At 63.5% G+C, this 22146-nt stretch overlaps 1 protein-coding gene across 6 annotated transcripts in view; it reads left to right on the top strand.

Moving 5' to 3' along the window:
• ARHGAP23 (Rho GTPase activating protein 23) overlaps positions 1 to 22146 on the top strand; it is a 62039-nt gene that overhangs the window by 17222 nt on the left and 22671 nt on the right. For 2 of the 6 annotated variants that reach the window (XM_045570823.1, XM_045570821.1), the window contains exons 2-11: positions 7070 to 7231; positions 8742 to 8769; positions 9675 to 9773; positions 9937 to 10015; positions 10166 to 10220; positions 12951 to 14121; positions 15640 to 15795; positions 15986 to 16097; positions 16256 to 16313; positions 17883 to 18026. In XM_045570823.1, the coding sequence (XP_045426779.1) occupies positions 7070 to 7231; positions 8742 to 8769; positions 9675 to 9773; positions 9937 to 10015; positions 10166 to 10220; positions 12951 to 14121; positions 15640 to 15795; positions 15986 to 16097; positions 16256 to 16313; positions 17883 to 18026 (2064 nt within the window). Of the gene's footprint in view, positions 1 to 1332; positions 1423 to 2446; positions 2823 to 7069; positions 7232 to 8741; positions 8770 to 9629; positions 9774 to 9936; positions 10016 to 10165; positions 10221 to 12950; positions 14122 to 15639; positions 15796 to 15985; positions 16098 to 16255; positions 16314 to 17882; positions 18027 to 22146 lie in introns of those variants that run through there. The other 4 variants (XM_045570824.1, XM_045570822.1, XM_045570825.1 and 1 more) reach the window with 4 other exon arrangements.

The raw sequence follows: 22146 nt of genomic DNA, 5'->3' as shown, positions 1-22146 counted from the left end.
TCATTTGGAGAGAAGACTGGATGCCCTCCCCCTGGGAGTGCAGCCCCCAGTACCTGCCCCAGGGACCCTCAGGGAGATAAGGTTGAATGGATTTTGCAAGCTGGTCAAACTAGAGGATGATGGGAGGGCCTGCTCGGCCGGGTCATTCCTGATCAGCGGGGAGGAAGCTGGGGAGGGTGTAGGGAAGGAGGACTCACGCTAGGCAGGAAGGCTTGGAATAGAATCTCAGCTACGCCTGGTATTTCCCAGTCCTTGGCCCCCTCCCCCTCCGCCCTCGGGGGCCCACCCCACATTCCTTTCCCAGAGGAAATGGGGGAGGGGGCCATAAGGCTCCCCAGGGCTGGAGGATCATTTATTCCAACTATGTACACCCTTTGAGGCCCTCCTGTGCACACCCCCCTCCCGAGGTCCCTGAGGACGCCGCTGGGGCTAAGGGGGAGGAGCGTGGGTTTGCGTTGAAGCGGCCTGTTGCCTCCGTTGTGGGCCTTGCTGTCCCTGCCCCGTCAGAGGGCAGGAAACGGGCATCATGTCTGTCTCATGGTTTCCCAGATGTCTACAGCCCTGGACTCAGAACCCCGAGTCACACAGCAGCACCTGTTGGCTATGAGAGGGGAGAGTGACTCCATTTCCTCAGAGCCTGGGGCACAGGGAAAGGAAGTTAGGTGTCTGGAAGGACGTACAGGCTGCGTCCGGACAGCCCCGTGGCCATCGCCCTCTGAGGGGCCACCCAGTCTGCCATGGCTGGCGGACATCTTGGTGCCTCCAGCCGGGCTCCGAGGGCCTGGCCTTTGGGGATGTGACGGGGCTCAGGGTGGGGTGCTGATGGAGATGTCATGAGTTCTGCTCCCTGGACGGAGGGCCTTTCCCGCCCTGCCCCAAGCCCTCCTGACTCAGCGGCCGTGGCAGCCTCACTCTTCCCGTCCGGCTTCCGCCAGGGTGGGGGCGGGGGTCCAGCTCCTGCACAGGGGACCCAGCAAGCAGCAAACAGGAAACAGGAGAACAAAACCGCTCCCTGGCCCCCGCATGCCTCACTCTCACCCTTCTTCCTCCCGTCCTTCTCCCTCCCTCCCTCCTGCTCACCCCTGTGGCCCCCTATTTCTCCTCCCTCCGCCCCAGGACCCTCTCCTCTCTGGCCCCTCCGTGTCACTCCCCCACCTCCCACAGGATCCACCTTCAGAGCTGTCCTTCCTCGGATGGGATAGGAGCCAGCTCTTCTGCTCGTTCTCCCTCTGGGTGGCTGCCTCCCCACACTCCTAGAATGGGCTGGACTGGAGCTGCCTCCGCCCCGCCCCAGCCTCCCTTCTCTGACCGCTGGCGAGAGTTTGGGAGGAAGATCCGACACTGGAGTGAGGGGCCCGGGGTGCTCTTGGGCCTCAGTTTCCTTCTCTGGAAATGGGGTCATAGCAGCGACCCCAGGCCACGGTGAGGGGCTGTGGGGAGAAGCATGCTGTTTGTGGACCGTCAGGTGGGATAGAAATGGAGGCAGCAATTACAGACCGACCAGCCAAGGCCTCTGCCAGCCCCTCCCGGGAAGGGGAAGGGGCGGAGGGAGGGTCTGCCATCAACATGGCTTCCTGTCTGACTCATACGCCAGGGATGGGGTGGGGGCCAGCGTGGAGCCATTGTCAGTGTGGTGGTGGCCCCTCTAGGCAGAGCGAATGGGAAGGGGTCCTGGGGACCCCACAGTGATGGTGGGGGCTCCACCTGTAGCCCTAGGGGGTGTGATGGGAGGGAGGGCTGCTCCCTGTGCGGCGCAGAGTGTGTGCACATGTGTGCGGCTCACGCCTGTATGGAGTGGGCTGGCTGGGTGGTATGTGCATGTCATCTGTCTGCTTTGGTGCGGGTTGTGGGTCTGTGGGGCGTATGCGGGATGGTTTTTTTTTTTTTTTGGGGGGGGTGGTGGTCGGGGTGCTTTTAGGCCACAGTGGGTATGCTTGCAAATGCGTCCCTGTGGGATGTGTGGACCAAACATATATGGGAGGGTGTCCAAAGTGTGTGTGCATACAGAATGGAGCCCACACACAGAGTGTATGTGAGGGGAATGTGTGTTGATGTGTGTTGATGTGTGTTTCTGTGGGGTATATGGACATTGGATGAGTGAACTGTGTGTGTGTGTGTGTGTGTGTGTGTGTGTGTGCGTGGTTGAGAGGGTGTGAGGTCTATGGATGTGTGCATGTAGTGCAGATCTATGTGGGTGGGAGGGTGTATGTATGTGTGCATGTATGTGAGGGCATGTGTACACACGTGGCTGTTTCTGTGTAGGAGGCGGGGTGCAGGGAGCGGTGTGAGGGGGGTGCAGTGGGCGTGGCAGTGGCTGCGGGTGTGTGGGTGTGAGTGGGTGTGAGTGTGGGCTGGGGCGCGGGGAGGGACGGGACGGGCCGCCCCGGAGGGGGAGGCGTCTGCCTGCAGACTCGCTGGCGTGCCCGGGCCTGGCGCCTTCAGCCCGGAGCGCGGGAGGCCGGAGCCGCCCCGCCGTCCTGCCGCCGTCCGCGCGGGCCGGCCGTCCCCTCGGGGCTCCCGGGCCCTGGGCCCGCGGCTCTGGGGGGCGGGCGGGGACCCCCGGGGGCCGCCTGCCACCGGGAGCACCGAGAGCTCCGACCGTGGGGCGCCGAGGAGCGGCCGCCGGCCCCCGGGAGGCGCGCCCCGCTCCGGAAGCCGGGCCGCGGGCGCCATGGGGCCGGGGCCGGGGCTGCCTGCCGGGCGCCGGGGGCCGGCGCTGGCAGCGCGCCGTCGGGGTGGACTGCAGCGCCCCCGAGCCGCGCTGCCTCTGGCTGCCCTGCGGCCGCGGCCACCGCCACGCGCCCGGGCCACGGCGGACCGGGGTGAGCTCCGGGGGGCGGACCGGGGTGAGCTCCGGGGGGCGGGCCGGGGGGGGGGGAGCTCCGGGGGGCGGGCCGGGGGGGGGGCTCCGGGGAGCGGGCGGGGGGGGGCTCCGGGGAGCGGGCCCGGGGGGGGGGCTCTGGGTAGCGGGCCGGGGTGAGCTCCGGGGGGCGGGCCGGGGGAGGGGGGAGCTCCGGGGAGCGGGCCGGGGAGGGGCTCCGGGGGGCGGGCCGGGGGGGGGGGAGCTCCGGGGAGCGGGCCGGGGGGGGGGGAGCGGGGGGCGGGCAGGGGGAGGGGGGAGCTCCGGGGAGCGGGCCGGGGGGGGGGGGCTCCGGGGAGCGGGCCGGGGAGGGGCTCCGGGGAGCGGGCCGGGGGGGGGTTCGGGGGGGCGGGCCGGGGGAGGGGGGAGCTCCGGGGAGCGGGCCGGGGAGCTCTTGGGGGCGGGCCGGGGGAGCTCCGGGGGCCGGGCTGGGGGGAACCTGGGGGGGGCGGGGGGCGGGTGGAGCTCGGGGGGCCGGGAGGGTCAGGCGGGGGAGAGCTCCGGGGAGCGGGCCGGGGTGGGGGCCGGTTGAGCCTCCCGGGGAGCTGGGCAGGGTAGGGGCCACCCACTCCCTGTGATCTCTGAGCTGCGTGCGCCCTGCACCCTGCGTTCCGGGACCAGGGCCCCGGGTGGGGAGGGGGGAGGAGCTGAAAGATGCCTGGGGTTGGGGTGGGGGCTGTGGCTGAGAGCTCTCCCAGGGTGCTGGGAGACAGCGGGCTGGGTGGCGGCCTCCAGGGGCTCAGCCTGCTGGTGTGCAGGCAGCGGGAGGATGGAAGGGACCAGGGCTGTTTGGAGAGATGCCAGGGCATCTGGGTCCTGGGGAGCTGGGGCGGGCAGGGGCCTGGAGCCAAAGGCAGGCAGGAGTGCCATGAATGGAGTGGTGGGCACCCCTGGCTGCCTCCCCCTGGTAGTGGGCTGGACACAGGGGCAGCCTCCTGGTGGGTAAAGGAGGCCTAGGCGGCAGGTGTGAGCGATCTGTGGGTGAGGATGGACAGGTAGGAACGGGGTGGGGGAGGGGACCGTGTTTCTGATGTTGGGGATTGACCCTGCTGGTGGGTGTGAATCACAGTGGGCGCCGTGCCCAGCGGGCGCGCCGTGCTCCCCGCAGTGACCTCTTTATGCTCCTGGGGGCGGAGCAGGACTCCTGGGTCCCGGTTCCTGGGCCTGCTCTGTCTAATTTGCGGCCCTCAGGCGGTCTCCCTTCCTCCAGAGACCGCTGCTATTTCTGTCGCCTCTTTCTTCCCTGGCACGAGGCGGGAACTTTGGGAAACGGGTCTGGGGCCGGAAAGGATGAGTGGTGCCCCCTGATCTCTGTGCCTATTGCAGAGAGCAGAGTTGGGGGTGTGGGCTGTGGGCGTACCCCATCCCAGTCTAACCACCTTCCCGCTTCTCACGGCTGCCTCCTGTCTGCCTCTGCCTTTGCCGTTAGGAGACCCAGCATTGTCCCCGGCCTGGGAGGAGGGAGGAAGTGTGCATGCGTCCTAGCGCAGAAGGAAGGGGACTTCCCAGGGCCGGGCTGTCCGTGGGGCTGCGGGGCGGGCTGTCCGTGGGGCTGCGGGGCGGGCTGTCCGTGGGGCTGCGGGGCGGGCTGCCCGTGGGCTGCGGGGCGGGCTGTCCGTGGGGTTGCAGGGCGGGCTGTCCGTGGGGCTGCAGGTCTCCTCTTCGGGCAGCAGCGTGGTGGCTGTGGCTGTGGCAGCGGTGACCGCCTGCCACTCTCAGGAGCCCGGTTGGAAGAGCGGGGGAAGGGAAAGAGCAGAGGGAGAGGCTGAGATAAGGGTGGGTGCACTGTGCCTGGGCGGGGAGGACAGGAAAGAAGGCGTGCCTCCTGCCCTGGATTACAGGCAGGCCCCCCAGAGGTCGCGCCCCCCCTTCACCCCCGGCAGCTGGCAGCTCCGGCAGGATGTGTGCGGAGGAATGGGGGGCATGCGGGGACCTGTCTCAGCCACTTCTCGTCACTGGGGCAGCTGGTGGCTTAAACCTTAATCCCGGACACCAGCAAACAATGGGCGGAGCGGGCGGAGGGCGTGCAGGGCGGCTGCCACGCGGGAGCGGGCTGGGCTTCGGAAGGAGGGCGATGAGGGTCTATGAGGCCCTCTCCTCCCCATCGGTTCATCGCCCGGTCAGCAGGGATAGAAATCCAAGGGAATTCAGACCTCAGCAGAACTACGGAGCATTTTCCCCTCTGACCCCCACGGGGCTGTGGGTCTGAGTGGGAGCATCCAGGCAATCGCCATAGGTGGAGGGGACGGAGGGCCATCGCTGGACCTCCAACCCCAGGCCGGATCCTAGCTCTTGCTTGGAGCCTTGCGAGGACAGTGTGCTCACAACCTCATCCGGGTAGTTTTCCAGATGTACATGTTAGGATGGTCACCTTGGTCCTCTCGTATCCCCCACCTAACTGTGTCCTCTGGGGCTGCCTCTGTCCTGTTTGTCTTTCACCTTCCCAGCCCCACGCAGAGTTCCTAGCATCGGCCTGGACACTGGCAGGCTTCCTTCCCCCGGATGTGCTCCCGGGGGGTGGATGGACAGATGCTGGAATTTCTTACTATCGGATTCGAGTGGCCAATCTGAGCTTTCTCAAGCTGTTAGACGGGGAGGAAAGGGGGGCTTAACAGTAAAGTGGAAGCTCCTCAACCCAGAACTAGCAGCCTTCCTCCTTCTGCACCCCGCCTCGCCTTCCTCCCCGGTGCCGAGGGGGAGTGAGGGGTGGGAGGACTGTTCCGGGTGGGGATGAAGGAGCTCCTCATCCTCAGAGGGATGAGGTTAGACGGCCCGAGGTGGGGGCTTGAAGACCCCCCAAGAGAGGGCCCATTCTGTTCTTTTAAAAAATATATACTTTGCCAGGACCAGTTTGGCTCAATGGATAGAGCTTCGGCTTAGGGACTGAAGGGCCTCGGGTTTGATTCCAGTCAAGGGCATATACCTTGGTTGCAGGCACATCCCCTGTGGAGGGTGTGCAGGAGGCAGCTGATCGATGACTCTCTCTCATTGATGTTTCTGACTCTCTATCTCTCTCCCTTCCTCTCTTTACAAAAATCAATAAAATATTAAAAAAAAAATATATATATATATATTATTGATTTTTTACAGAGAGGAAGGGAGAGCAACAGAGAGCTAGAAACATCGATGAGAGAGAATCATCCATCAGCTGCCTCCTGCACAACCCCTACTGGGGATGTACCTGCAACCAAGGTACATGCCCTTGACCGGAATCGAACCTGGGACCCTTCAGTCCCCAGGCCGACGCTCTGTCCACTGAGCCAAACGGTTCAGGGCCATTCTGCCCTTGGCTTCCCTTTCTTCCACTCGGCCCCCTGCCTCCCTGTGAACGCATCTCTCCTGTCACTCACTTTCCCTCTGAGTGTCTGAGCAGGGGACTGAGGGAGTCCTCCCTCAGGCACTGTCCGTCCTCTTGTCCCAGAAACAGTCCTGTGTGTCCCCAAACCCTTGCCTCCAGACATGTCATCCTGGGGAATCTCAAGTATTCCAGTGGGTGGGCCAGAGGGCAGCCAAGTGTTCCCCCTCCACCCACTTCCCGGTTTCTCACTCTGCTCCACTGAACCAGCCAGGCCCCCTGGTGGCTCTTAGTCCCCCCCTGCTCCCCTTGCTACTCCTGAAGGCTGTGTGTGGGGGCCAGCCTGTCTGTGCATGTGTATGTCTGCATGTGTGCATGAGACTGATTCTGTGTGGCGGTGTGCACATCTCCGCGAGTCGACATGAGTGCGTGTGTGTACGCCTCTGTGTGTGCACTTTGCACATGAGGGTGCTTGTCTGGGTGTCGCGGTGTGTTCTATGTGCATGAACCCATGTGGACATGTCTGCGTGTGCATACGTGTGCGAGCATGTGTGAGGTTGTGCAGCGGCAGGAACGAGCTCAGACAGCAGCAGGCACCGCGTGTGCAGCGCCGGGCACACAGTAGGTGCTTAGTGAACATTTGGGGAGCTGAACTGAGCCCACACCTGGCTCACTGCAGCGAGTCATTTCTTTGGAGGCAAAGGCGTTACAGGGGATTGAGAGGAAAGGAAGAAGGAAGAAGCGGTTGGGCTGATGAGTGTGAGAGGGGAAGGAAGGCCTGAGGAGGAGGAGGGTGCCTGGAGCCCCATGGACCCGCCTGGTCCCGGTCAGGCCCTCTGGGCTGCGGGAGGCAGGGTGCAGACTTGGGGCTGCGCGTCCCAAGGCCGCTCACTCGCCTCTCCGTGCTCCCACAGCTGCCGCTGGGCCCGAGAGATGGGTGCTCTCCCGGGCGCCCCCTCCCCTGGCAGGGGCCGCGGACCCTGCTGCTGCACAAAAGCCTCCAGGACGGCTTCGGCTTCACCCTGCGCCACTTCATCGTGTACCCGCCCGAGTCCGCCGTGCACTGCAGCCTGAAGGTACGTCCCGCTGGCCCGCCGCCCTCGCCGCCCCAGGAAGCCGAGATGGGGAGAGGAGAGCGCTCTGCAGCGGCCCCTCCTGCACAGCCCTCCTCCTGGGGCCCGGGCGCCTCGTCTCCATCTTCTCAGGAGCAGGCGGGTGGCTGGTTCAGGTGGCCGCCCGGAGGGGAGGGAGCCAGGGTGCCCGCTCACACCTCGGACTCTGGTCTCTGGACGGGGAACAGCCTGCTCGGAGAGATGCAGTCCCGGGACCCCCTTGTCCACTGGCCACTCCTGAGCGGGGTCTGTTGCCCCCTCCCAGCCTGAGCTCTCAGGGAGGCTGTCCTAACACACACCTCTCACCCCCTGCAGCGCCCCGGCCTGGCTCTAGCCCCGGGACAGCTCCTCACTCACGGCACATCTCTGGGCTTCCTCTTCCTGCTCGAACCCGAGGCATTTCTCTGCTTGACCCCTGAGGGCCCTTCTAGCCCTCATAAATGTCAAGGTCTTTGTGTCTAGGAGTCCGCTGCTCAGCCAGCCCGCAGTGTCAGCTGAGAGGAGGGGTCCCTTCAGGCTGGCGTGCCAGAGTCCTGGGTTCCAGCCCTGGCTCTGCATCTGAGTCCAAGCTAGCAGCCCTGGACCAGTCACCTGTCACACGGCTGATCTGCGGGGGGTTTAGATAAGATGGTGCCAGAGGTCGGATCCTGCTCTACACTGCTACCCCTGCCGGCCCCCTGTGTCTGTCTGACCTCCTCTCATTGGTTTCCTCCCCAAATCTAGTGCCCTCCCCCCTCACTCACCAGGATGATCCCAGAGGCCTCCCCAGGGGTCCCCCTTGCCTCGGTTTCTTAGCCCTGAACCCTGATGCTGGAACCCTCTTCTCTAACTGGTATTCTCACACCCACTCTCTCCCACTCAAGCACCTTCACCGACTCCCTCTTTCTCTCATTCAAACTCGAATGCTTCCGCCTGACCTCTGTGGCTTGCTGGTGTTGACTCTCTCCTTCTGCTCAGCTGGTTCAGTGCTGCATGTGCTTGCTTATTTCTGATACCAAGGCCTGCACACTCCACCCCTCACCCAGAATGCCTTCTCCCAGGCCTCAAAGGCCCCTCCCCCAGAGGGACACTAATCAGGCCTGCCCTCCCCTTCTCTAAGAGCCGATAGCCACTGTTTGCACTTGTCATGCCTGCTTATCTGTGTCTGTCTGGGTTCTCTGTGTGTAAGTATGTTTGGTTCGGGCTCCCCAAGGGGAGGGGTGATGGGTCCCCCATGGAAGTGGGGGCTGTCAGTTGGCTGAGATGCTGGCCTGGTGGGAGCAGCGTGAGAGGGAGCTCACGTCTTCGGGGAGTCATGCTGGGACCTGATGTCCCCATGGCCACCCCTCCTGCCCCCGGCGGGGCTATTTGGAGAAGATAAGAGGGTGGGCCGCTGGGTAGGGAGATGGAAGGGGCCCGCCCAGGAGGAGCTGGCCTCCCGCTGGGCTGCTGAGGCCGGGCTGAGGGCCAACCCCCACCTCTCTGTCCCCCTCAGGAGGAAGAGCATGGAGGCCGAGGAGGAGGTAAGGAGCGCCCCTCGCCCTCGACGGCTGTTCCTGTCTTTGTTCTTCTGTGTGGCCGCTCTGGACATCTGCGTGTTCTCTCTCCCTCTCCCCCCCCCCCCCCCCATCTTTTCCCACATTTGTCTCCCTCTGGGCCTTTCCGCTTCACCCTAGAGGTGGCACTGTGAGGACCTATTGATTTCTAAGACCTGGCCCCTCCCTGGAGTCACTCTCAGCCTAGACTGAGGCACACACAGGCTGCAGGGCTGGGGATTGGGGGCTGATGGGGGGGTGCAGCTGGTCAAGGGCTGTCCTCGTGGATACGCCGGCATAAGGGGACCCTGACGTCTTTTCTTTTCCAATGTGAGCCCCTGGCTGCCACCTTTGCTATTTCACTGGGTCCCTCCCTGGCACCTAGGCTCCCAGGGTGTTCAAGGCAGGAGCCACGGGCACGCTCTCTCCCCGAGTCCCCATCCCTGAGGCCCGTGACGGGGGGGGGTGGGCACTGACCCGGAACAGCCCGTTTCTGGTGGAGATGGTGGCAGCAGAGTCGTATTGTGGGGTACAGTGTGATGGCGGGGGTTGTGGGGCCTTTCCGCAGCTCCCCTGGCCTGTGGGTGTGGCTGGGAGTGTCTCCCTGCTGATGTGTCTGCAGGGCTTGATACAGCCTTTCCTCGGGCGCCCTTTCCTTTGTCCTGTGCTATGTGTGTGTGTGTCTGTGTGTGAGTCTGTCTGTCTGTCCCACCAGGGAGTGAGCTAAGGAGGGGAGGAATAATGTCTCCTTTTCTGTCTGGCATCTGGGCCCCTGCGGGCGTGCGGGTCTGTGTATCTGTGTGAGTGTGAGTGTGAGTCTTCTCTGAGTGTGTCCTCTGTGTGTGTAGCTGTGCATGGGTGTGACTTCAGCAGCTAACCTGGCTGATGCTCAGCAGGACCCTCCCCCCGGCACCGCCTGGAGCCCATGGATACCATCTTTGTCAAGAACGTGAAGGACCAGGGCCCCGCCCACAGGGCTGGGCTCCGCACAGGTGAGCTGTCCCAGTTTCCCGCTCCCTGCGCCCTCTGGGTCTCTCCTGCCTACCAGGAGTGAGGAAGGCTCCTGCCGCCCGCTGCCCATCCAAACCCAAACCGGACAGGGGTGCTTAGGTGGGCCTTGGCCTGCTCACACGCGGTCCTGTCCCTTGTCCCCAGGAGACCGGCTGGTGAAGGTGAACGGGGCGAGTGTCATTGGGAAGACCTACTCCCAGGTCATAGCTCTGATTCAGAACAGGTGAGCGCCCTGCCTCCTTCCCCCAGAGTAGCTCTGCCTCTCCCTGAGCCCTGCCCCCACCCCCTCGGCCCCGGGGTGCTGGCGACCAGGATCCCTGTCCTCCCAGACCCCGTGGCCTGGGCGGGCCTGACCCCTGCCCTGTCTCCGCAGCGATGACGCGCTGGAGCTCTCCATCATGCCCCGGGATGAGGACATCCTCCAGCTGGTGAGTCCCCTGCGGCGGCCGGAGCGGCCCTGGGCCCGGGGCAGAGCAGAGAGTGAGGGGGCAGCACAGGCTGGCATTGCCCAATGGGGATGCCAGGCCCGGCCCTGGGCTGGGGCTGGGTGTTGCTTCATTCAGGGCTGCTCTGGGGAGGGGGAGGCGCCAGGCAGGCAGGCAGGATTCCTGCCAGGGTATCTGGAAGGAGAGCGGCCAGACGGGCACGTTTCTGTCCACTCCCAGAAGACTCCTGCTCCCGCCCCTTCTCGCTGCCTGGTCCCACGTGAGTGTGTCCGCACACAGGCACACCCCGCTGTCGTGTGCTCTTGTTCACGCCAGAGCACGCCAGACACACAGCCGCCACATCACCCCTTCATCCACACGCCACCCACCGCGGGACGTGATACACACACACAGTGCACCCAGCACAGCACACCGAGCACACGCCACCACACACACGGCCTCCCCATGCTTCACACATGCTACCACACAGCCCCCCTCAACACACGTGCTCGCACTTCTCACCTCTCACTGACACCACAAACACTTGCTGTTGTCACACACAGATGCCCACAAACATCCCAGCATGCTTCAGTCCAGCCGGGTGCGAGCCTCACCAGCACCGCAGTCACCAAACCCTGCACCAAACCCTCCCCCACGGGCACTCAGCGCGCCTGAGCTCTGCGCCAGGCACCGAGGATACCAGGACACTGCAGGCAGCATATCCTGCACTCACACGTGTACCTGCTAACCCCGCACACTCCACGCTCACATACATGCCCATATACATGCACAGGCTGCCTCTCTCTGTTCCCCCTCCCAGCCTTGACCCAGAGCCCAGGGCTGTCCTCTCTGCCCGGTGTCCGGTGCCCTGGTCTCAGGGATCCCAGCCAGATGGCAGCTTGCTTGCCCCCAAGGTCACTGCCCCCCAAGGGAGGGCTGAGTGCCAAGCCCCAGAGGCCCCGAGAGCCACTGTGCTGGCTTCTGCCCTGGACGTGCTCCCACCATCCCTGCAGTCATCGTGCCCGCTTGGCACCGTGCCCCTCTGGGAACCTCCACCCCCTGACCTCAATTGTCCCCGGGCCCTTCCTGGCGAGGGGGAGGCAAGAATGGGGGCCTAGAGAGGTGTGGGGGCCCCCATCTCAAACACCCTGCCCGTACACCCGACGGCTGAGGCTAGGCGAGCTGTGAGATGGTGCCCCACCTCCAGCCCGGAGGGGGTGACAGGGCAGGGCCTGGGGGCGTGTCCTCCCACTCCCTCTTCAGCTGGGGGGGCCCCCAAGAAACAAGGGGGGCAAGAAAGGAGGAGGGCAGCCACTCAGTCTCCCGCCGGCAGCCCCAGATGTCAGCATCTGGGAGCCTCCGCTGGCCCCCGCAGCCTGTCCGCCGGAGGGTGGGGCGCAGGCATTCCTGTGGTTGGGAGCCAAGGATGAAGGCCAATGGGGCCGCGGCAGCCGCTGACGCCACCGCCGGCGCCGCGAGGCCCCTCCACACCCATCCTTCCCTCCGCCTCCCTCCGCCTCCCGCCTGCCGGAGCCGGTGGGGGCCGCCGGCAGCCGCCGGAGGGGGAGGGCAGGCCGGTGGGGCGCGGAGGCAGGGCTGGCAGAGTGGTCGGAAGGGGTAGCGAGGAGGCGGTGGGGGCGGGGAGGCGGGAGGATGCGGCCGCCGCCCGCCTGATGCGGGCGCCGCCTGCGGAGCCGGCAGGATGGCAGGAAGGAGAGGTAAGGGGGGCTCCGTGTGGGGTGTGGTGTGGCTCCTGTGAGGCATGTGCCCGGTCTAGGGGTGTAGTGATTTGTGTGTGTGTCTCATTGTGTTTGTCTGTCTGTGTTAGTGTGTTTCTGGGTGTGTGTTTTCCTGCGTCTCCTATGGTGTAGCGTGTGTGTGTGTGTGTGTGTGTGTGTGTGTGTGTGCTTATTTGGTTACACCCCCCCCCCCCTTTGATACTCACCCTGAGACAGGCCACCGGGCGGCCTGTCAGGGCCAGGCAGGGTAGGCCCCACTGCTGCTGCCCTGGGGGCTGCCTCCTTTTTTGGCCTGCCCGGGCACCGGCCTGTCACTCCTCAGCAATGCAGCGTCAGCCTCAGCTGCCGAGCCAAATTCCAGGCCTGGGTGGCAAAAGGTGGCCCACGGCCCCTCAGCCCGGCTGGCCCCGCCCCCAGCCTGGCTCAGAGGGAGCGGAGGTGAGCTCGGTCCTCCTCACCCCCCAGCCCCCGGCCAGGCCCGCCCACCTCCCCATCCAGGGGAAGCTGGGACAGCTGGGCTTTCTGGCTGCCTACCACCCCTCCCCCCAGACACACCCCTTAGCGGCTTTCTTCTCTGTCATTTGCCACCTTGACTGGTCTCTGGTGGGACTTCCCGGCTCCGCCCGCCCAGGGGCTGTGGGCACTGTTGGACAAGAGGAAGCAGGGAGGCAGCTGAGGCCAGCAGGGGGGAGGACCCCAGAAAACAGATGTTGGAATGTTTGTGGCTAAAGGCAGTCCTTGTCATAAGTCTTAGAGAAATCCTGGCTCTTTCTCCAGTGTGAGTGTGTGAGTGTGTGTGTGTGTGTGTGTGTGTGCGAGTGTGTTTGTATGTGTGTGTTTGTGTGTGTCTGAGTGTGTGTGACTCTCAAAGGCCTCTTATTTCTGTCCTCCACCCACTGTCTTTGGAGCACCCCCCTGCCCCCAGCACTGCTCCTGCCCGGTCCCTCTCTGTCATCTGAGCTCCGGGGCCGCTCACCTCCTCTGTCCCCGCCAGGCCTACTCGCAGGATGCCTACCTGAAAGGGAACGAGCCGTACTCTGGAGAGGCCCAGAGCATCCCAGAGCCGCCCCCCATCTGCTACCATCGGAAGACATACGCCCCGCCAGCCCGGGTCTCCGCCTGGGCCAGCATGGTGCCTGAGCCCCACTCAGCACTGCCCAGTGACCCCCGGAGCCCTGCTGCCTGGAGCGACCCAGGGCCCCGCGTCCACTCGACTGCCCGCACCCATTCGGACAGCCCTCCTTCGGGGATGAGCCAGCCCCGCCCCAGCCCCGGTGCCTTCCCCCACCTGCCCCCCGAGCCCCAGACACCCCGTGCCTTCCCGGAGCCTGGCGGCCGGGTGCTCCCCAGCAAGCTGGAGTGCCAGCAGGCCCTGTCACACTGGCTGTCCAACCAGGTGCCCCGCCGGGCGGGGGAGAGACGGTGCCACGCCATGCCCCCCCGGGTCCGCAGTGCCTCCCAGGACCGGCTAGAGGACGTGACTGCCCGCCGCCCGTGGCCCTGCTCCACCTCCCAGGGCGCCTTGAGCCAGCTGGGCCAGGAGGGCTGGCACCGAGCGCGCTCAGACGACTACCTGAGCCGGACCACCCACTCCGCCGAGGCGCTGGGGCCGGGCGCCCTGGTGTCACCCCGATTCGAGCGCTGTGGCTGGACGTCCCAGCGTCCATCGGCCCGCACCCCAGCCTGCCCGTCCAGAGACCCCGCCGGGCCGCAGGCTCCAGCCCCGCCTGGTCTGCAGGGCCTGGACGACGCGGGGTACATCGGGTACCGGAGCTACAGTCCCTCCTTCCAGCGCCGGACCGGCCTCCTGCACGCCCTCTCCTTCCGGGACTCGCCCTTCGGAGGACTGCCCACCTTCAGCCTGGCCCAGTCCTCCGCGCCGTTCCTGCCAGAGGCCTCCGAACCACCCAGTACCCGGGGTGCCCGGCCGGAACCCAGCGCCCGGGCCCTGGAGCCGCCCGCCGAGGACCGCCGCGACGAGGTGGTCCTGAGGCAGAAGCCTCCCACCGGCCGCAAGGCCCAGCTCCCCCCCGCGAGGCAGATGGACCGTGGGTTCGGTGACGAGTCCTCAGAGCCAGAGGCCAGCGGGCGCGGGGAGCGCCCGGGCAGGAAGGTGGCCCCTCTGACCACGACGGAAGACTCCCTGGCTTCCATCCCCTTCATCGGTGAGCGATGGTGCAGGGGCTGTCTGCGCGACGTGGTTATCTGTGCCCGGTTGTACCCCACCCGCTTGTCACCACGGGAAAGACTCTGGGTTGGGTGTTGACGGGATCGACCTGTTTCTTTGTCCGTCCATCCATCCATCCAACCATCCATCCATTTTTCTCTTCCTCCCTCCTCTCTTTGCTCAATCATTCATTTCTTTCTTCTTTCCACTCTTCCATCAGCCTTTCCTTTCACCCTTCTTTCCATCCTTCTAGCTTTTCTTTGTTCCTTTCGTTCTTTGTTCTTTCCATCTATCCTCCAACCTTCCACCCATCTAGCAAGTCGTTGTGTCAGGCACTGTGCTGGGCTCCACGCTCTCCTGGAGTGTGCGGTCCCACATGGGGATGTGTGACCCGACAAGACAGTCCCGTGGGACGGGCGTGTGATGGGAGTACAGGGGCCTCTGGGAGACGGAGAAGGGCCTCATAGCCTAGATTGGGATGGTGGCCAAGGAGAGAACCTTCGAGAAAGGAGATTTTGGCTAAGCCTAGAAGGCCGAGAAGGAGTTAGCTGGGGGGAGAGTGTTGAGGGGGAGAGACTGGAGTGTGCAAGGACCTTGAAATGATAGAGTCAGATGCCCTGCCAGGTCAACAGAATGGGCCTGGAGGGACCTTGTCAGGCCAGGGAGTTTGGACTGTATCCTGAGAACCGAGGGAATACGGAAAGTCTGCTGCCTCTAGGACAGATGTTGGACAAGGGAAAGATGGGAGGCCAGGCGACTCCCGGGTCTCTTGCTCGCTGGAGGAAATGGGAGGGAGGAGGGCAGGGAAAGGTTCCAGGTTTGTTGAATCCGAGGCACTTGTGAGGGAGCGGGGTGGGCTGGGCCGGGTCTGGGGGCTTGGGAGAAAGATTGGATGCAAAGTCATGGGACTGGAAGCCGGGGGCTGAGAAATGGAGCCGGGTTCGTGAGCTCACGGCAGGGTAGCCGTGGGAAGGAGGCGAGGAGACCCAGGCCTGCCCCCCAACAGCCAGGCCCCCTCAGCCAGCCTCAGTCTGATGGCAGACACAGCTCAGTGAGCTCCCAGGCGGAGCGGGAGGTAAAGCTTTACTTTCAAAGTGCTCCCGGGCAGAGGGGGGAACAGCCCAGCCTTCAGGGAGCCCTCGCAGCTGAAGCGGGAGACGGTCTTTATCCCCAAGCAGCCCCCAGTCTGGCTGGGGGACACAGCCCCTCCCTCAGGGGCATGGTCTCAGAAGGGCATGGTCTCAGAAGGGCATGGTCTCAGAAGGGCATGGTCTCAGAAGGGTAGCTCAGCCCCTTGCCTGGTGCCCTCGCTGTGCTGGGGAAGGCAGGGGCTGAGCCTCCATGGTAACAGTCTGGTTGGTGGGCCCCCTGGGCTGTGGGCATGTTGTCAGAAGGGCCCTGGAGACCTGAGGGGCCTTGGGAATGTGGTCTGGGCCCAGAGGCGAGCCTGGGGGCGGGGGGACAGGCAGGTTCGGCTCTCTGCCACCTTCACCCACCACTCCCTCCATTCCCGCAGATGAGCCCACCAGCCCCAGCATTGACCTGCAAGCCAAGCACGTCCCCGCCTCCGCTGTGGTCTCCAGTGCCATGAACTCGGCTCCTGTCCTGGGCACCAGCCCATCCTCCCCAACCTTCACCTTTGCCCTCGGCCGCCATTACTCCAAGGACTGCAGTGAGTGCTCCCCACACCCATCCCCACGCTCCCCCTTGCTGCCCAGCCTCCACAGTCTGCGGGGCCTGCTACTGGATGTCTGACCTCCTCCCGCTGGCTCCAGCTCCTGGCCCTGCCCAGAGAGGAGGCCCATGGAGGCGCCCCACCTGCGGCCCCCCTGACCCTTTGGCCCAATGCGGGCGTCTTGCAGGCAGCATCAAGGCTGGCCGCCGCTCCTCCTACCTGCTGGCCATCACCACGGAGCGCTCCAAGTCCTGCGATGACGGGCTCAACACCTTCCGGGACGAGGGCAAGCCTCTCCGGTGAGGACGGGGTGGGTCCGCCCCAGCCGGCTCGCCTGGGCCCCCAGCTCCTCTGCACACCGGGCAGCGAGCCCCGGGCGGCCCTGAGCCTCGGGGCCGGGGTGGCTCAGGTCCCGGCCGTGCTTCCCGCATTCCTCACTCCTGGTCCTTGCTCCCAGGCGCCTGCCGAACCGCGTGCCCAGCCTGCGGATGCTCCGAAGCTTCTTCACCGATGGGGTGAGTGGCGTGTGTGGGGAGGCGAGGGCGTTGGAGTGCCGGGCAGGGCCCTGGCACAGGGTCCCGCCTGTGTCCTCTGCCATATAATGGGCTCCTCTGGCTCCTGCCTTTTCTTTCTCCCCGCCCCGCCCACCCCGCTGTCCACCACGGAACCCACTCTCCTCCGTGGGCTCTGCCATCGCTGAAAGGCACCACGTCCCCTCCCAGCCAAGGCCTTGGCGCTGGTCACTCCCCGTCTAGAATGCCCTTTCCCCAGCCCCCCTCAGCCACAGGGCTCGCTGTTCCAGTGTCTTCAGGTTTCTCTGGGCCTTCCCTGCGATTCCAGCCTCCGCCCCTGACATTCTGTGTCTCCCTTCGCAAGTGTGTCTTTCTCCTTCGCACTTGCCATGTTCGATAGTTTATATATCCAGCTCCTTTCCTGCCGTCTCCCAGCTGGGACGTAAGTTCCATGACGGCAGGATTTTATTTGGTCCGGTCGCTGCTTGGTCTCCATGGGAACCCAAACAGTGCCTGCACTAGGGAGGCACTTGGTCGGTATTTGAGCGTGTCTTCAGAGGACTCTGGAAAGTGGAGGGGGAGGCAGGGGAGCATAAGGTTGAGAATGATGGAGAAGCTAGTTTCCAGCCTCAGAACCTGGGGAAACACGGCCAATTCTGAAATGGCCTCAACTCTTAATGATGGATGGGCTGGAAAGGCCATCTTGATTTCAAACTCCGCCATATTTGGTTCATTTAGCACCTTGCTGTATTTTCACCTGGCTTATTATTTTTTTAAAATACATTTTTTAGGCATATACTCTTGGCCAGAATTGAACCCAGGACCCTTCAGTCCACAGGCCAATGCTCTATATCCATTGCGCCAAACTGGCCAGGGCTGGCTTATTCTTAATATATATATTAAGAATATATATATAATATATTCTGGTGGCAGACACAGCTCAGTGAGCTCCCAGGCGGAGCGGGAGGTAAATATATATATATTGATTTCAGAGAGGAAGGGAGGAGAGAGAGATAGAAACATCAATGATGAGAGAGAATCACTGATTGGGGCTGCCTCCTGCACACCCCCTACAGGAGATCAAGCCCGCAGCCCAGGCCTGTGCCCTTGGCTGGAATCGAACGAGAGCCACCTGGCTTATTCTTTATAACTGCCCCTGCCTGCCTACTTCTCCCTCCGCACGTCATCTCTGGGGCTGGAGTCCTACTGACACCATCATTTCCTCTGTTTAACTCTTTGTGGGCATGACTACCTGCTCCACTCACTCGGTCTTCATTGATGTTCTGACTTCCTCTGTTTATTTAACTCCGTGTTGACACAATTACTCCCTCTGTTTCCTTCATTTCTTCAAGTCTATAAAACCCTGGGTGGCTCCAGGTTGGCTTTTCTGGCGTGGCGAGGCACATGGTCTGCCGTCAGAGCCTTTCCTCCTCTCCGGCTTCCCTAGCACCTGTGCCTCATGACCTCACCCCGAGGCTCAGAGAGGGCGAGCGAGGCCACGAGGCCACACACAGCAGCAGGGCCTGGCACAGGGGGAGCCACCTTACACTGCCCCCTGCTGTCTCGCCGCAGTCCTTGGACAGCTGGGGCACTTCCGAAGATGCCGATGCTCCTTCTAAGCGACATTCGACCTCGGACCTCTCGGACACCGCCTTCAGCGACGTCAGGAGGGAAGGCTGGTTGTATTATAAGCAGGTCCTCACCAACAAGGGGAAGGTAAGATGGCCGGAGGAAGGAGGTGAAGATGAATGGAAGCTGGATCCGCAGACTCTCCGGCTCCTCACCCCGCAGCCTCCGGAGCCAGAGCGAACCGGCTGAGGCTGTAGCAGGCGGGGGAGAGGATAGATGCTGGGAAGAACTTCTGGGGACCCAGTGAACTCATGACAAAGAGGTCTGTTCTGTGGGATGGATCCGATGGCGTTGCGCTCGGGATTCTGACAAAACGGGTCCCAGCGATCCTTGGTTGGCAGATCACCCCCCCCCCCCGCCCCCATGGCCATGAACATTCATAGAAAACGAGGGAGCGCGGGCCAGGCGATTCTCTTAGAGGGGCTGAGGCCCCCAAAGGAAGCAGAGGTCAGCCTTTTCAAGGCCGGCAGAACCTTTAGTCTTTATCCCAAGGGCAATGGCAGCCCCCGGGGCCTCTTTCACGTGGCTCCTGGGGAGTGAGCTAGAGAGGGCCAACGTGGAGGATCGGCTCAGAGCCGCCAGAGAGATCCAGGGGAGCGAGGAAGGGGGCTCGGGCCTGGGGACGGAGGGCGAGGACAGATAACCAGGGTCCGAAGAGGAGAAGGTGGGACCCCGCCCTGTGGAGACTGAACCTCTGTTCCAGGCTGAGGGAGTGGGAGGAGAGGCAGCCCTACTGCTGCCCCCCTCTCCCCCCCACTTCCCCCAGCAGCCCAGGCAGGGCCGAGCAGAGTGTGACCATAACTTGGGCCTGTCTCTCGATGATGAGTTGCTGGGGAAGCTTAGGTGACTCACCTGTCCGTGACTCAATTTCCTCGTCTGTACGTGGAGCTAATCATATTTATTGGTTCCTATGCCTATTGCTAGGGATTAAATGAGATGGATTTACCCAGTGCCTGGCATGGGAGGTGGGGGTGGGGCTGCTGTTCTGCGTATTGCTGGTACTTGAATTTTCCACCCTGCCTCCTAGGGGTCTGTACCTGGAAAGGAGAGAGGCTTTGAGGTCAGACAGACTTAGATTCCTGCCCAGCCACGTATCAGGCATAAGGCTTTGGGCAGAAGGCTCATCTTCTGAGCCCCACTCTTCTGACCTGCAAGATGGAGTCACCTGTGTACCACGCCAAGGGCCGATGTGTCATCAGGCAGGACTGGCTTATCTGTGTCCCCATCCAGCCTGTGGATAATGACTGAGGGCGTGGCCCACCCCGATTCTCAGCGGAGGTTCTCAGGGTTTCGTAGCGAGGGATCCGGGCCAGTCCTGCCCTGCTGGGGTTCATGACGAGCAGGAATAGCTCGGTTGCATAACAGCTACGAGCGCCTGATGTTCATGGTGGGAGCGTCCGGGGCAGTGGCATAGCGTAGGTGACCCTCGCCTCGGAGCGGTGGGTGAGACATGAGGGATGTGTGAGGATCCACCACGCTGGGAGGGGAGAGAGCGGTCTGACCGGGGAGATGCCCTCCTGGATGGTCTGGAGAAAGGTGGGCACCCGGGAGCCAGGGCAAGAGGTGGAAGCCAAGATGGGGGCGTTGGGTGCCTCCTCGGGGGGCCTTGTCGCTCAGGGCAGGCCTTGCCAGGGATGTGAGCGGAGGGTGTGTTGATCCTGTGACAGGAAGAGGCAAGGCCGCTGCTTTGTCCGGGGGAGCGAGGATGTGGGCCCCGACCAGGACCGTGGCAGGGGCTGAGGGGAGGGGACAGTTTAGAGAGACTCGGGGGAAGAGACGCCTGGGCTTGCTGACGGCCGGGAGGTGAGGGAGGCAGGGGGCGGTGGGTAGTGGGACCGTCCCCCGAGCCATGGGCACTGAGGCACAGGTTTGGGGAAAAGAAGCCAACAGGTTGCCCTGGGGTCTTGGGAGTCCAAGGTGGAGGTGTCCTGGGAACAGAGGCTCCGAGGGCGTGGCGCGCAGGATGGAGGTCCCCCGGGGGGGCATTGGTCCGTCAGGAGGTGCTCGGCACCTGCCCCCAGGTTTGAGGGCACAGGGGGAGAGGGCACGAGACAGGCTGCACCTTGAAAGGAATTGGGGGGTGGGATCCAAGGAGGAGAGTCAGCAAGTGGCTGTGGACCAGGGTGACCTCAGAGGGCAGCGGGGCCAGCGGCGTGGCTGACGAAGGGCAGCCAGGTGTAGACAAAGTCTCTGGCCCAGTGTCTGAGCCCCGTGAGGCTTGCACTCCTGCTGCCAGGCGGCCTAGCTTAGCTCTCGGTGGCCCCTGAAGGCCACCCACAGTGTCTCCCGGGCAGGGAGAGGAGCCGGCCCCTTCCTGCTCAGTGACCAGCTCTGGGCAACGGGGGCCTCCACTCCCATCTTGACCAGAACCCCCTCCCCCCAGTCCCGAGGTCCCATGGCCTGGGAGTGAGGAGAGGGCCCTCGAGTCAGCTTCGGGCTCTTGGTCTGTTCAGAGTCTGAGTGCCAGTCAGCTGCCGGCTTCTCCCACAAGCCCAGCCCCTCCTGGGTGCCGCCCCCCCCCCCCCCAATACCCACACACACACCCCAGTCTGTTTCAGAGCATTGACTGTCAGGCAGAGGGGAGAGGGTGTGACATCTCACTGCAGCCACGGACACAGCACTTGCGCTGGATGCGACCTTGGAGGCCAGCTAGTTCCCGCTCGTTTTAGCAGCAGGAAGCGCTGGTGCCAGGGGAGAGGGCTTGACTTGCCCAAGGTCACTAGCTGGTTCTGTCCCAAAGGGCAGAACCTTATCACCACCTCACTTGGATGTTGACATTCTTCTGGAGGGTCCTGCTGTGTCCAGCCCGGGCCCCCAGGTCGGTGGCAGTGGGCAGGGCTGTACTGCTCTGAGCAGCCTCCGGCCAGAGCAAAGGAGCGCAGGCTGAGGTGGAACCCCTGCCCTCAGGTGCTCCGAGGAGGACTCACTCATTTAGTCAGTAAATACTGATGAGCACTTCCCTTGGGTCTGCGGAGGCTCTGGGAGGGGGGTGTGGTCTGAGAGGACAGACACGCTTTCTGCTCTCAGAATCTCACCATAAACCAGAGAATTCAAACAGGGGAATCGAACAGGCTGATGTGACTGCCTCTCCTGCGAGTGGAGGGCTCCTACAGAAAACAGTCATCGGGAAGGTCTCCCGGGGAGGGGGTGTTGTTGACCTTTGAGCTCAGGCCTGCCGGGCGAGAAGGGGGCAGCCACATGAAGCGAGAGAAGGGGCTCCTGGCAGAAGGGGCCTGGCTGCTGGGATGGCTCAGTGGTTTTACCTCAACAGGTGAACCAGGAGTCACGATTTGATTCTCGGTCAGGCCACATGCCCAGGTTGCGTGCTCGGTCCCCAGTACGAGGCCTGCAGGCGGCAGCTGATCAACGATTCTTTCTCATCATTGATGTTCTTATCTCTCTCCCCCTCCCTCTTGGAAATCAATACCAATATATTACTTTATTTTTAAAAAAAGGAGAAGGAACAGTGCAAAGGCCTGGAGACAGGGTGGGCACGGCTTGTCCCTGAAGAGGGCCCTGTGGCTCGGCACAGTGAGGAAGAGGAGGGAGAGGAGATGGGGGGGGGGGGACCAGATCACAGAGTCCTTAGGTTTGATTCCAAGACCCTGGGCGCCCATGAGAGGGTGCGGAGCAGGGGAGATACGCGGTCTCAGTCACATTTCAAACGGCGGCGGCTGCAGCCACTGGGCAGGGAGCGGACTGGGGGAGGTGAGAGCGGAGACGGGGCAGTTTGTGCCATTGTCCAGGCCAGAGGTGCTGATGGCGAGGACAGGTGTTCGCAGGAGGGAGGGAGACGGGATGCCTGGGAAGCAGAAGTGACTTTCTGATAGGCTGGAAGGTGAGGAAAGGGAGGAGTCGAAGGCACCTTTCAGGTTTCTGGCCAACTGGGTCGGTTTCCGGAGCTGGGAAAGACGGGGGCGGCGGGAGAACAGGTTTGATGGTGGAAACCATTGCCCCATATGAGCCTGCACGTGGGGATGCTGCTCAGGGCGGGAGGCGCAGGCCGGGCCGGAGGGACGATGAGTCACCGGGGAAGCACGCAGGGAGAGGAGCCCAGGCCCAGGCCCGGAGCTCCATCCTGAGGGCCGGGTCCCAGCCTCAGCTCTGCTGCCCTTTGGGGCGATGGTTCTGGGTTGTGGTGCTCTCCTGGGCATCGGGGCTGCGTAGCAGCACCCTTGGCCTCTACCCGCTCGCTGCCATAGCCCTT

Source organism: Pipistrellus kuhlii, unplaced genomic scaffold (genome assembly GCF_014108245.1).
Source record: "Pipistrellus kuhlii isolate mPipKuh1 unplaced genomic scaffold, mPipKuh1.p scaffold_m20_p_37, whole genome shotgun sequence".
In the NCBI taxonomy this organism is placed as follows: domain Eukaryota; kingdom Metazoa; phylum Chordata; class Mammalia; order Chiroptera; family Vespertilionidae; genus Pipistrellus; species Pipistrellus kuhlii.
Note: the sequence above shows the minus strand (reverse complement) of the source record. Positions and strands in the feature narration are given on the sequence as shown.